Source organism: Cryptomeria japonica, chromosome 2, assembly GCF_030272615.1.
Source record: "Cryptomeria japonica chromosome 2, Sugi_1.0, whole genome shotgun sequence".
NCBI classification, from domain to species: Eukaryota; Viridiplantae; Streptophyta; class Pinopsida; order Cupressales; family Cupressaceae; genus Cryptomeria; species Cryptomeria japonica.
In genome coordinates, this window is record NC_081406.1 from 116149999 (window position 1) to 116163178 (window position 13180).

General features: G+C 34.3%; 1 protein-coding gene across 4 annotated transcripts; it reads left to right on the top strand.

Moving 5' to 3' along the window:
* The first annotated feature begins 7275 nt into the window (after positions 1 to 7275).
* On the top strand, positions 7276 to 11886 carry LOC131049897 (LEAF RUST 10 DISEASE-RESISTANCE LOCUS RECEPTOR-LIKE PROTEIN KINASE-like 2.2). Of its 4 annotated transcripts, XR_009106816.2 has the most exons (5): positions 7277 to 8177; positions 8303 to 8332; positions 8570 to 10687; positions 10814 to 11021; positions 11732 to 11886. XR_009106816.2 is itself a non-coding variant. In XM_057983977.2 (4 exons), exons 1-4 carry the CDS (start codon positions 7373 to 7375, stop codon positions 11771 to 11773), a joined length of 1911 nt encoding a protein of 636 aa, XP_057839960.2. In that variant the 5' UTR covers positions 7276 to 7372; the 3' UTR covers positions 11774 to 11886. The 4 variants fall into 4 exon arrangements, 1 of the variants encoding a protein (XP_057839960.2); XM_057983977.2 differs by lacking the exon at positions 10814 to 11021 and having other exon boundaries at positions 7276 to 8177; positions 8570 to 9603; XR_009371483.1 differs by having other exon boundaries at positions 8570 to 11021.
* The last annotated feature ends 1294 nt before the right edge of the window (positions 11887 to 13180 follow it).

Here is a 13180-nt window from a genome sequence, read left to right on the forward strand (position 1 = left end):
AGGGGTGCACATGTGTCGTAAGGGGTCTTATTATGTCTTAAGGGGTCACCCATGTGTTGGAACACATGCGTGACCCTTTAGGACCACATAAGACTGCTTGCGACACCATTTGGTCTTATGTGGTCCAATTAGGTCCTTAGGGGTGCACATGTGTCATAAGGGGCCTTATGTGGTCCAATTAGAACACGTGTGTGACCACTTAGGACCACACACAACCCCTGATAGCATGTCCTGAGGTGTATGTATGTATGTGTGTGTGTATCCTAAGGTGTATATAATTATTTTATGTGTATGTATGTATGTATGTATGTATGTGTGTGTGTGTGTATCCTAAGGTGTATATAATTATTTTATGTGTATGTATGTATGTATGTATGTATGTATGTGTGTGTGTGTATTTATGTATGTGTATGTAAGTATGTGTAGGTATGACATGTATGTGTGTGTGTGTATGTATGTATGTATGTATGTATGTATGTATGTATGTGTATGCATTTTTATGTATGTGTATGTGTATGTCCTAAGGTGTACATGTAATTATTTAATGTGTATATATGTATGTATGTATGTATATGTATGTATGTATGTATGTATGTATGTATGTATGCATGTATGTATGTAGTTAGGTAGGTAGGTAGGTATGTGTATGTATGTGTATGTATGTGTATGTATGTATAAATGTAGGTGTGTGTGTGTGTGTGTGTGTGTGTGTATGTATGTAGGTATCTATGTGTATGTATGTGTATGTATGTGTATGTATGTGTATGTTTGTGTATGTATCTGTATGTGTGTGTGTATTTATGTACATGTATGTATTTATTTTCTAATTTTCTAAACTAATATGATACAATAAATACAAAAAAAGAAAAAAAAAACTTCTTAAAACTATTTAAAAAACTAATTTGCTATCAAAAAACTAATTTTCTATCAAAAACTATTTAAAAAAACAATCAACATGTATTAATATGATACAATAAATACATTTAAAAAAACAAATTAAAAAAAATGGACTTACCACCGAAACACTTCCGGTCGGATTGCTGTAGTTCCTCTCGCCTTGTCGCTTAACTCCAAGTTGCTCAATACAAAATGAGGGGCTTGGGCAAATTTCTGGGTTTATATAGCACAACGGATTTCCAGTCGGAACCCTTTTGGCCGAAACATTTCCAGACAAAAATTCGTTGCCACGCGAGCGCTGTGTGGCTGCCAAATCAGTCCGATCAGAACAGGTATTGTTAGCCTAAAGTGAGACACAGATCCATATGATCACCTACACATCCTCTAATGTGACCATCATCTTTGTCATTGAAATGGAAAGTGGAGGTTCCAATGTTCCATCCCTCCATCAATGCCAACAACACAATATCATGGAACCTCATAATTGGAATGATATAGACCAATCATTGGTTGATGTCTCATCTATGGGATGCATTCTCTTGTGCTATTGAATGTGCCCAATCATGTATTAGTCTATAAATGTTACTACATGCATATTTTCACATCACTAGGGAAGCCTAAAACAACATTGAAAATATTTAACTAATACTCCCCATCACATCAACAAGTTTCTAACAAACTCACTTAGAGGTTTCATGCAAAATCCCCTAGACAACTATATGGACCAAGGTGCCCAAGTTGGACTCTAGTTCCCAATAGTACATAGACACATAAATTGGAATATGGCACCCAGTCTAGACTATGGTGCACATGTTGTACGATGGCACCCAAAATGGATACCAAACCCGTAATCATGGTCATTTGGCATGTCTAAACTAAAAAACCAAAAAAATCAACTGCATATCAAAGTCAATGTGGCTAAATTTGTGGGTCTTGATGCCTTCTACAACATGTCATATTATCATCTTAAGTCTGGGAGGTTGATATGCTCATCTATGTGGCACCCTCACTCTCACAATAGTGTGGACCCCTCTATAATAGTGACAAAATTAATAAGACAAATAAATAGTACGAAAGTGGAAAGCTTTCACTATTTTAGGTAAAATTCTCTCTAAACCCTGATTTAGCACATCATATTTATTTTATCATTAATTGAGCTAGAGAGCTCTGACTTTAATCCTATTTGTTGTGTTGAAATCATGATTATATTCTCGTTCATACTAAATGCTCTTTGACACAATGTTGTTTTACTAAATGATCCCATTGAAAGTATTTGTCATCAACTCTTTTCATAGTTTGATGTGGTATATGTGATACCCTATTTCTACCTACATAAAGAGAAAAAAAAAACATGGGAAGCATTTATCTACCCTTCAATTCCATCACTCTAATTAAGAATTCTAGGTGATTTTATTTTCACTAACATATTAGTTTTGTAGGATGTGGTTCATAACATTGTATCAAGTAGGTTTCACAACATTGGAGGCTCCATTAGGTGTCTTTATGAAGTTATGAGTATCCTTTTTAATGATTATTTACTTTTATATACTTTATCTTGCATGTTCACCTAGTAGATCATATGATCACTAATGTGGGTGTTAAATCTAGTGTCATAAATTGTGATCCTTAATTGTGAGCCTAATTCCACACTCTCCTTAGAACTTTATTTAGTTTCCACTCCCATAGACAATTAAAGGACCACTTCTAGCCTTGAAATTAATTCCCAATTAAAGGAGGTGTGTCATATCCTATTTTAAAACTTAATCATCTAATTCTATATGTAATCATCATCAAAAACCAAAATTAGGACTAGATCTAATATCATAGGCCTAAAATCTCACATCTCACTTTCAAACAAATCACTTTAGTGGGACCATGATACCCAACACATGTGTCCCACCAAATATTTAAAAAATTTAAATATTTTAAGTGTCAGCCTTGACATTACATAATTTGGTCTTGTTTTTTTTATTATGATCATTTTATATTGGCTTTTCTTGTATCAAAAATCAACCTTGTGACTCTTTTAAAAGCTATTAGCTTTCCTCGTTTGGATATACAATCTTTATTCAATAGGGAAACTTTGCCAAATTGATCACACTAGTTTGCAAATCTAAAGGATAACCAACAATAACAAGCTTCATCAAATCTTCATTCACTATTATTCAAAGATGATGAAAGCTTCAAGGAATGTTGGAGAATGATAGGGAATTACCATGATTGATGAATTTACATTGAAAATGTGTTGAATAGGTTTATGTAAAGCAACCATTAGATGTAACTTAGGTTGCCAATTTGAATACCGAATAAAACTTTCAAATCCATGGATGAATCAATCTCAATGCATATGCATTTTTGTGGATGATCCTAATAAAACTAATCAAGCTCCACCTCAATAACCTTACCCAAAGAGAAGGTAATGAAATGCAAAATGTTCTACTATGAAAGGAGAAAGCCTTGAAATTCATGTTAGATTGACACACATAGTTTCTTTTCATCTAAGATTGATAAGTATTAGATCTGGAGTTGAAATACCAAGGATGAGTGGGCATACCAAGACTCTTGATTGAGGATAACCTCAACAAGGTTGGCCCTAAAAAATGAAAAAGAAAGAACATCTTTGTGAGGTTCTAAACTACACCAAGTAGGGCCCAGTAATTGGTGACCCATTCTTAGACCATACTTTCAAGAGGAGCTCTCCCCATAAAATATCCCATGAGAGTGAGATCCTTTAAGCATCTGCAAGCATTATCAAATTTAGGGAAGGGTGATATCACATCCACTAGAGATTCAAAATGCTTATCGCGTGAGATACCTTTAGGATAAATTTTTTAGGATACTTGCTTGGAGGAGTTATCTTGTTATGCCACCGAACCATAAATACTAATATGAACTATTGGGTTGAATCCATTTGAGGCCATATAAAGGATAGCCTAAAAAATATAACAATAAATGCGAGAGAGAAAAGAGTTTTCTTATGCCAACTTGGACATGAAGTGACATAAGGGAAGCTAAGAACCACAAGAAAAAACAAACCCAGCATAATGCAACACCAAAAAGAGAAATTTTTATTATATATTTTTTAATTAAATTATTTATTATTGTGTTTAGCAAAGTGATTGCTTTTATTTATAAAATTGAAAGCAAGTCACTTTCAATCCATCTCTTGTTATTATTGTAAAGTTTGAATGTTATATGGTATATGCATGGAATAAACAAGAACTGCAATTGATTTCAATTGCCCTAATCACACCAAGTAGCTATTGACAAATCCCTTTAAAAATGGCTTGGACATTAACAACCATAAAACATCTAGGATGTAAATATGAATAGAGTAACGATATTAATTGAAAACATTATCAAGAAAAACACAAATCATCAAGAATATACCTTAACAACATTATCAAGAGTTTGAAGATTGTGATATCTATGAATATCCCTTACATTCTCATTTCGAAAATATGCACTCATAAAAAACAATATTTATATATTCTTATCCAAACAAAAAAAGACCATCTCAAAAATGTTTTTAAAAAATAATTTTATTTTTTTTAATTTAAATTTTTATATATAATTAAAAATGTAACCATGAGAAAATTCTCTCGAAAACAAAATTTTAGTGTGATGAGTTTGTGCCTATTCAACATATACGGTTCCAATTGCTAGTTTATCATAGCTTTGAAACTTCCTAATGAACCCTTTCGCGGAATTCAAATGTTTTGTGTGGTCATGCATGATTCTCATAGTTCAAAGAAACGGCGTCGAATTTTATTACTAACTAGTACATGTGAATATGGCAAAATGAGAAAATTAAAGTCGGTGGGAAATACGTGTAAAATTTGTCTTCATGAAAGGAGTCAAATTGGCGTATTGACTCCGCTTACACCTGGTCTTTCTCCCCCCTTCTCTTGCATGTCTTTCTCTGCTATTAAGCTGGCATTCATCTTTCCTCTTTACTTCATTTCTACTACTCTTTTCTTCTTACTCTTATAATGAATGAAGATGAAAATGGAAGGCCAACCCTTCATCTATACCATTCTCAGTATTTCTAGTTGTTAATTAGATGAAAATTGGACTACCTCTTTATGTCATTCTCAGCATTTTCATCTAGCCCCTGTATACCATGTGCATTTCTTATTTCTTATCTTTATTATACTAATCTCATGTCGTCATGTTGTCACTTAAATGTTAAATTTGCTTAAAATTAAGCAATTAGAATGTTCCCATAGAAATTTTTAATTAAGTGGAAAGGATAAATTAGAATCTTTTTCTATTTTCCTAGAGCAGCAATTGCTTAAAACTTAAAAATAAGCTTTGAAAAAAAGGGGGCTGAAAATAAGCAGGAGCTACTTATTGAGAAGAATGACAAGTGGCTTCACAATTTTTTTTCACTCTTTTCATGCTTCCGTTTTTTTTTCTCTAAAATTTATGTGAAATTTTGTTATTATTAAAGATTATATTAAAAATACAAACTGTTTGTTTTTATAAGAAGCAAAATTTAACTTTCATGGGGCCATCAGCTCCACAAATTGCTGCTAAAAAATTTGAGCAGCAACTCTGAGCCAAAATAAGCTAAGCAGTCGCATGGGGACCTGCCCTAATATCATGCCTCACTTTTTCATCTCGAGCTTGTCCAAACTAAAAATGTAGGGTCTATGTTTTTTAGGAGAAAACAATGGCTACGGTGGCCCTACGCTTCATCTTTTCTACGATCTTCAAGTGAATATGCCTTAAAATAATATTGGTGGTTAACCATACTTCACACTCCAACCAAAAGGATATGAATTGAACTGGTGATTTAGGAACACTTGAAATTAAAATAGAATCATTTTAGAAATATGTGATGATCTATTTGGATAGTTTTGTCCTAACATTTTCAAAAGGTATCTAATAATTCATTTAATTTTGGGTAGGATTGTAATGAACCACATCATTTTCTTTCTTTGTTATTATATTAGAGTTAAGATTAAGTAGACATCTCTCAACAAAATTCTATGATATAGTAAAATAATTTTATTATCCTCCAACAACACCTGCATAGTGAATGATGTTTCCTTTTATTGACCTATACAAAGTGATCTGTAGAAGATTTGAAATGTCTCTTATAAGCACTCCACCCTTTTCTACACATTTGTCAGAATCCTCAAAACCTATCTATCACATTAATCCCTTTCTCCCAATACTAAAGGAAAATATCAGGTCACATTTTGGTTATGTGAAAACCTCTAATATGCCTCTAATATGCATGCACATGAGAAGGTATAGCTTTACATGGGAATCCCTTGGAGGTAATTATGATCCTAGGGTCCAACATTTTAATCATATTTCTTTAGATCAACAAACACATGAAAGTTGTTAAATTGTTTACTATCATGTTGTATAAAATGATAAACTCCAATTTATATCAATCCATCCACAAGCTTATATATTCCAATTCGCATCATCATTAAAGAAGCATCATATACCATTATTATTGCATCATCGGCTTTCATCAAGGTACTAAGCATCACAATGTTATTTGCTTGTTATCTTTGATTATGCCAAAAGGTGTAGTACAATGATAGCACGAGGATTGAAAGTGTCCATACATAAAATCTTCTTTTTCAAATATATGTATGCTAGTTTGTACCAAAGCATTTGATCACCAATTTGACCAAAAGAGAACATACCTTGCCTAACAAATTCTTAAGTAGTTTCTATCAACATAGATTGCAAACAACAAGACTAACATCTAATCTTAGTGTCGTTTTTTGTAAAGATTATGTCTATTTGTAAAGTTTAGATACACAAACATAATTCAAACCTACATTAAAAATAAATAAAAAATATCAAAAAAATAAATTAATTACACTAAGACGTTTGAATAATTGTTTTCAAAACATTGATAACTACATAAGTCAATTGACATCATATATTACAGAAATCTTTATCAAATTAAATATCAATAATTTTATTTTTTAAATTTAAATATTTTTAATGTCAAGAAACATTTTACAATGACAAAAAGACATAAATATAATGACATGAATATGTTAAAAAAATCTTTCAATGTTTATTAGAGAAATCTAAATAAACATTCATACTAATTTTAATAACATTATAATTCCAAATTATTGATTATAAAATTAGCTAATGATCTTAATTGATTATTTATTTACCCTACGCTTATGTAGACTAACATATCTTAAAAACAAAGAATAAACTTTGAACGTCCTTAGGAACGGTTCCCAGAATTCCGTCGAAAGAAACCGCGTGGAATTTAATGGAGTGGTCGATACGAAGGAGCAGAGAGAAAGAACCAAAAGTCGTATGGAAATTTAAGTCGGTGTTAAATTTCTCTTCATAAATTTTGATTGGGAGTTTGGGATAATGGGGACAAGTCAAATTAGCGTATTGACTACGGTAATTTTGTTACCCTCAGGTCCTCCTCTCGGCCTTCCCTCGCATATCTTTCTCTGTTATTAAGCTGCCATTCATGTTCCCCTCTTTTATTCATTTCTACTTCTCTTTTCTTCCAGTGGAACGGCGATGTCTTCACCCACACCATTCTAAGCATTGCAGTGTACTCGCTCTATGTCACTCCCACTTCCTTTTTCTCGTCTTCACAATATCAATATCATACCTCGCGACTTCATCTCGACCTTGTCCAGAATTTATATGCGGGGACTATGTTTTTCAACATCCTTTCAGAGAGAAGAAAAGCGGCTGCGGTGACCCTGCGCTTCAGCTGGAGTGTGATCATCAAGCGAATATGCCTCTAATTAACATCGGTGGCTACCAATACTACATACTTCATCCAGAAAACCTGTTGCAGGGGAGTTACGACTATAATCTGACACTCATTGACGGGAATCTGCTGGGGCCTAAATGCAACCCATCGTCCAGTATATATATAGCACAAATCTGGACTAGCACTCAATTTCATGTTACCAAGCAATACAAGAATTTAACTCTATGGGAACAATGCAATGAAACAGAGGTTAACTTCAAGGATATAGCGTCTCCGTTACCATGTAACGGAAGTTGGTTCTATATTTCGAAGCCGCGGTCGAGCTTGACTTTGGATGCTCTATGTAAATCACAAGTTAAACTCCCTGTCGAGAGCGTAGAAACTCCTGTACGGGAAGAAATTCTACATGAAGGGTTCCAAATACAATGGAATATTAGCGGAAACTGCATGGATTGCCTCTTAGAAAAAGGGTTGTGTTCCTATTACACCGACTCGATGCACTTTTGTTGTAACTGCACAGACACTGGCTGTCGAAACAAATGCTCCGCTGGTAAGATCCCGAACTCGATTCTCTTTCTAATTAATTTACGAAGAAAAATATTGCTTTATAAGATGAAAAAGGCTAGAACCTACCATATCAGGTCACTTACAAGACTTGTGTATATGGCGTTGCAGGCAAATCCCAAGCCATGTCTATTATTCTAGGTGAGCATCCCTAGGAATAGAATCACTACTAATTTTGGTGAATTTTATCGATAGAGGATCTTTGAGATGACGTGAGCATTTCGATTGGTAACAATTATTCATTATATTTGCTGAATTTTATGGATTGAGGCGCTATGGACAATTCAAGGACTGGAACTCCTATCATCTCTCTATTTTCTTTGCCTTTGTCTTTCATTGATGCGAATATAAGTCTTTTAACTTGAGCCTTTTGTTCAGGTGTGGTCATTGGAACCACTGCATTGTTACTGATGGGAGCATTACTTCTGTTCCTTAATCGGAAAAGGTGTTTACCCAATTCCTCTAAGAAACCCGATCTTTCCAACGTGGAGAAATTCCTGCAAGATTATGTTCATCAAATTCCATGTAGATATTCATATTCTCAGCTTATGAAGATCACCAATAAATTTGCACATAGAGTGGGGGAAGGAGGTTTTGGTGTGGTATATAAAGGAAGGCTATCAACTGGCGATCTGGTGGCCGTTAAAATGCTTGACCAGTCAAGGCGCTGTGAGAGTCATTTCATGAATGAAATAGCAACCATCGGAAGGATCCATCATGTTCATTTGGTTCGCCTCATGGGATATTACTATGAAGAACACAGAAACGCATTGGTGTATGAGTACATGGCTAATGGATCTCTAGAACAGTTTATATTTTCAGGAAAAGAGAAGAAACAAATCCTAAATCGGGCAAAGCTGTATTCAATTGCCTTGGGTTCAGCTCGTGGAATTGCCTATTTACACCAAGATTGTGACAACCGTATCATTCATTTCGACATAAAACCCCACAACATATTACTGGATGAAGAGTTCACACCAAAGGTAGCTGATTTTGGTTTGGCTAAACTCTGTGGGAAGAAAGAGGATCATATATCAATGACAGCCGCAAGAGGAACGCCAGGATATGCTGCTCCAGAGGTGTGGAATAGAAATTTGGGAGCTGTAACGGACAAATCAGATGTTTACAGTTTTGGAATGGTATTATTGGAGGTGGTTGGAGGAAGAAACAATGTCGAAGTGCAGGTAAGCCGGTCCAGTCAATTGTATTTTCCAGAGTGGGCATTCAAATTGATGGAGACTGGGCAGTTGGAGAGGACGTTGAGAGGAAGTGGTAACGCAGAAATAGAATGTGAAGAGAAGGAGAAAGCAATAAGACTGGCAAAAGGAGGATTGTGGTGCATTCAGTACAATTCAAGAGATCGACCGAGCATGAGCAGAGTGGTTCAAATGTTGGAAGGAAATGGTGATGATGTAAGCAATCCTCCCATGCCTCTCAATTCATCAATTAGGGCTGCACCTTCACTACATTCAAGTGAAGAGTCTTCTGTGTAAACGAGAAAATCTCTTTCAAACCCTTCATTCTGGTCGTTGGCATTGTAGCAAGGAGTGAGAACAAAAGAGGGATATCACACGACGGAAAGTATTCGACCTCAGCGACTATGCTGTTTTAATGTATGATAATTATCCTCTATAAGGACTTTAATGTTAGCCCTTTATTAGTTCCTACCCATAGGCAGGTTACTAATACATTCCGATACAGAATTTAATTATCTGCAAACAATGTATTATGCAGATAAGATATTTCCCTGCACATTAATTCTGTTCGGACAGGGTAGAGTTATCTTCTGTGCAATGTAATTATTATTCTATTAATTACTTCTTAATGTCATTTACACACGTGTAAATATTACTTTGCAACTTCAATTGAAAAATTCAGTTTTCGTTCTACATTGTCTCTGTGCTTTGGAACGTTCTCGTTGGTTTGAGGCATATAGAGCATTTCTGAGAGAATTCTACAGTAATTTGTCTCTCTAGGAAGTTTAGAATTATCAACACCTGCACAACATATCTTAGGGTTTTTTTACTATCACTTTCAACAGTTATATTTTTAATTCCTCTGTGAATTTGGTTAAAGGTAAATTTTGTTTGTTTAATGCTTAATTAAGCATTTGCCTTTCTGGACACCCTGTGTATTCATTCTTTTAGGGTTTCCTGTGTAAAAATACAGAAGCTAGTGTTAAGACCAAAAATTGTACATACCCAGTTCAAGTTTTGCTATCAATATTAGGGGTTCTGCGTTTTGTAATGGCGTTCTTTACATTACAGATCATTACACTTCTTTGCCTCATATTTTTAGCATTAAAATAACAGTCAAATCAATGAGCGCTAATAAAATGAAGAGGATATGTTTTTCTGTGGGGTTTGGGAAACCCTAAATAAAAGCCTTGCCCATGTTTTGTGCGGCTTTGGCGCCACCGTTCAAATATGATGATACAAACAGCTTCTGAAGACGCTGAACTAGGGTTTCCTCATTCTTTGCAACAACGCTAATTAGGTAACAAATGTTTTGCAAAAACATTTTTACGGCAAACAGAAAACGGATTTTTTTGGGCTCAGAGAAAAAATCTGTTGAAGTTTGGTATTGAGGTTTTTTTGTAATTATCCTTTTGTAAACTTGCAGCTGTGACAACAATAAAAATGCCTTTCTATTGAAAATCAAGGATAAACATTGTACCACTAGTGCTTGTTTGAGAAATTTTTGGAACTGATTAACTTCTGCAATGCCTCCTATCTTTCACCGCATTCTACCACCGCCCAAATTTCCTATAAATACTACATAGTAAATTATTGAGTACACGAGCAGTCAAACAAAATTCACACCCTAACAGGTATTTACATTGTTCCCTTTGTTGAATCGTTCTCCTGTTTGAGTGTTAATTTTGGCATTCGTTTCTGCGGTTTATTTTTCTGTTGTCCAAGTAAAGATTTATATTATTTGGAATTCGTCTAGTCTCATATAAATCTCCATTGGCATTCTTGAAAATAATTTATGCTAGGGTATAGAAAGAGGGATAAATTTAGGGTTATCTCAGGTGTAAATAATGTAAAGAGGGATAAATTTTTGGTTGTCTTCTGCTCATGTGGCCATGCAACCTCAAAAGCCCATTCTGTGCAATCTCACAATAGTAGCATTTCATGAGATGACACTTCGTTGAAGTATTTTGTCAAACAGTTCACGCTCATTCTGTATGCTTCCACACCTTGCGTACATGCCTACCAGAGCATTGCCAATAACAACATCCAACAAAATTCCACTTTCAATTATTGTTTTATTAATTCTCATGCCCTATTCCAAATATCCCAGTTTGGCGCAAGTGTGTAGGATGCTGGCACAATCTTTTTATTAAATCATTGAAAATGTTGCACTATCTAAGATAATTACCAATCCTATGTAAATCCATTCAAGATGTTTAGGAAGAGCAGGGCAATTTTCAATGGATATGGTCGTGAATGTATCGATTACAAATGTAGAGTCTATTTAGATCAGCAATGCAATTTTTTTTTCTCTACTTTAGCTGATTTTGCTTGAAACATGCAGGGCAATTTGTACCGGCATATGCTTATAAAAAATCATGAATGATGAAGTGGCTTTAAAAGCTTTTCAAGGCTTCATCTCACAAGTCATCAGAAGGGCGCTGTCCTGAAGGGTTTGGAGGTGATGATCATATTTCGCATTTGCCTCGAAACCCCATGGTAATATACTTGGCAGTGTCCATTATAATTAAAATAGCTTCAATCCTCTCATATCATTGTTTCTTTTATTCATCACCAGTGATTTCTTTCAGATAGATTTCTTGTGAGGTTGAGAAACAGACAAATTCCATTGAGACTCCTATTTAGCTTTTTTCTCACATAGCTATAGCTTTAGTGCTTCAATAGAAAGGAAAGTTTATAATTAAAATTCGATACAAATTCTCTTGCTTACTATATTTGGATTATTATCCAGGATGGTCCATCATCAAAGGAAGAAACTGAAGAGTTGGATCATGCAATTGCACTCTCTTTCAGAAGAATTGACAAAATCAAATGTTACATTTGATGATTTCAGAAATGTTAAAGCTTCTGTTTTATTGCAGGTCTTCTAATTTGAACAGAGACTGACTTGAGTCATATATGTCTTAAGGTTGAAGTATTAAAGCTAGTTATGTATTCAAAGTCAAAATGCAAGGAGTTTTTCTTTCAGAAGTACATAAATTGCCAAATAAAAATAATGGAACAGCTATTTGGTGCGCTTCACAGTAATATTAAGCTCCATTTTAAAACACAGATAAAGATCCATGCTGAAGACATTAACTATTACAAATTAACATTTGAAATTTTAGATTAAAAGACTTCTAGTTATTTGCATTCATTATTTAGTAAATGATAAATTGGTTATACTGTCTTTCTCAAAGAACAAAAACTATTGTGCTACGTCTCTTCCTAATATGCTAATCATTTCTGTTTTTTCATTTATGCAGAAAAGAACAATTATAGAATCCAAAGGCACTTAACCCTCTTCTCCCTCTACTTGCTTTGGATTATGAAAGCTTCATCACAGAAGAATCATATTGTACAAACCTCAGCAGTACAACACAAAACCACAATCAGACTCAGGTAAGTTTTTATTTCTGGATTCATAAAGGATAAGTACTTCTCAAATGAAACTCACATTTTATTTCTCTTCCCCTATCAAGTTCTTTACATATTTTCAATAAATAGAGCTACTCATATCATCTAACTTCATTCTCTTTTCCAGGTTCTTGTTGATTACCACTTCATCCCAACTCTTCTATCGAACAGAGCAAATGCAAACTTCGACATAAAGACAGAGACAGCTCCAACAACCAAAATTGTCTCTGTGCCTCTTATTAATGGGTTTAGTTTAGATTATTGGCTACTTACTAGTTCACTATATAATGTTTTCAACATGTTCCTCCAATAGCTTTTATCGGTCCATTCTAGTAAAAATCTGTAAATACTGAGTATTTCAAGTTTTCAAAATGTT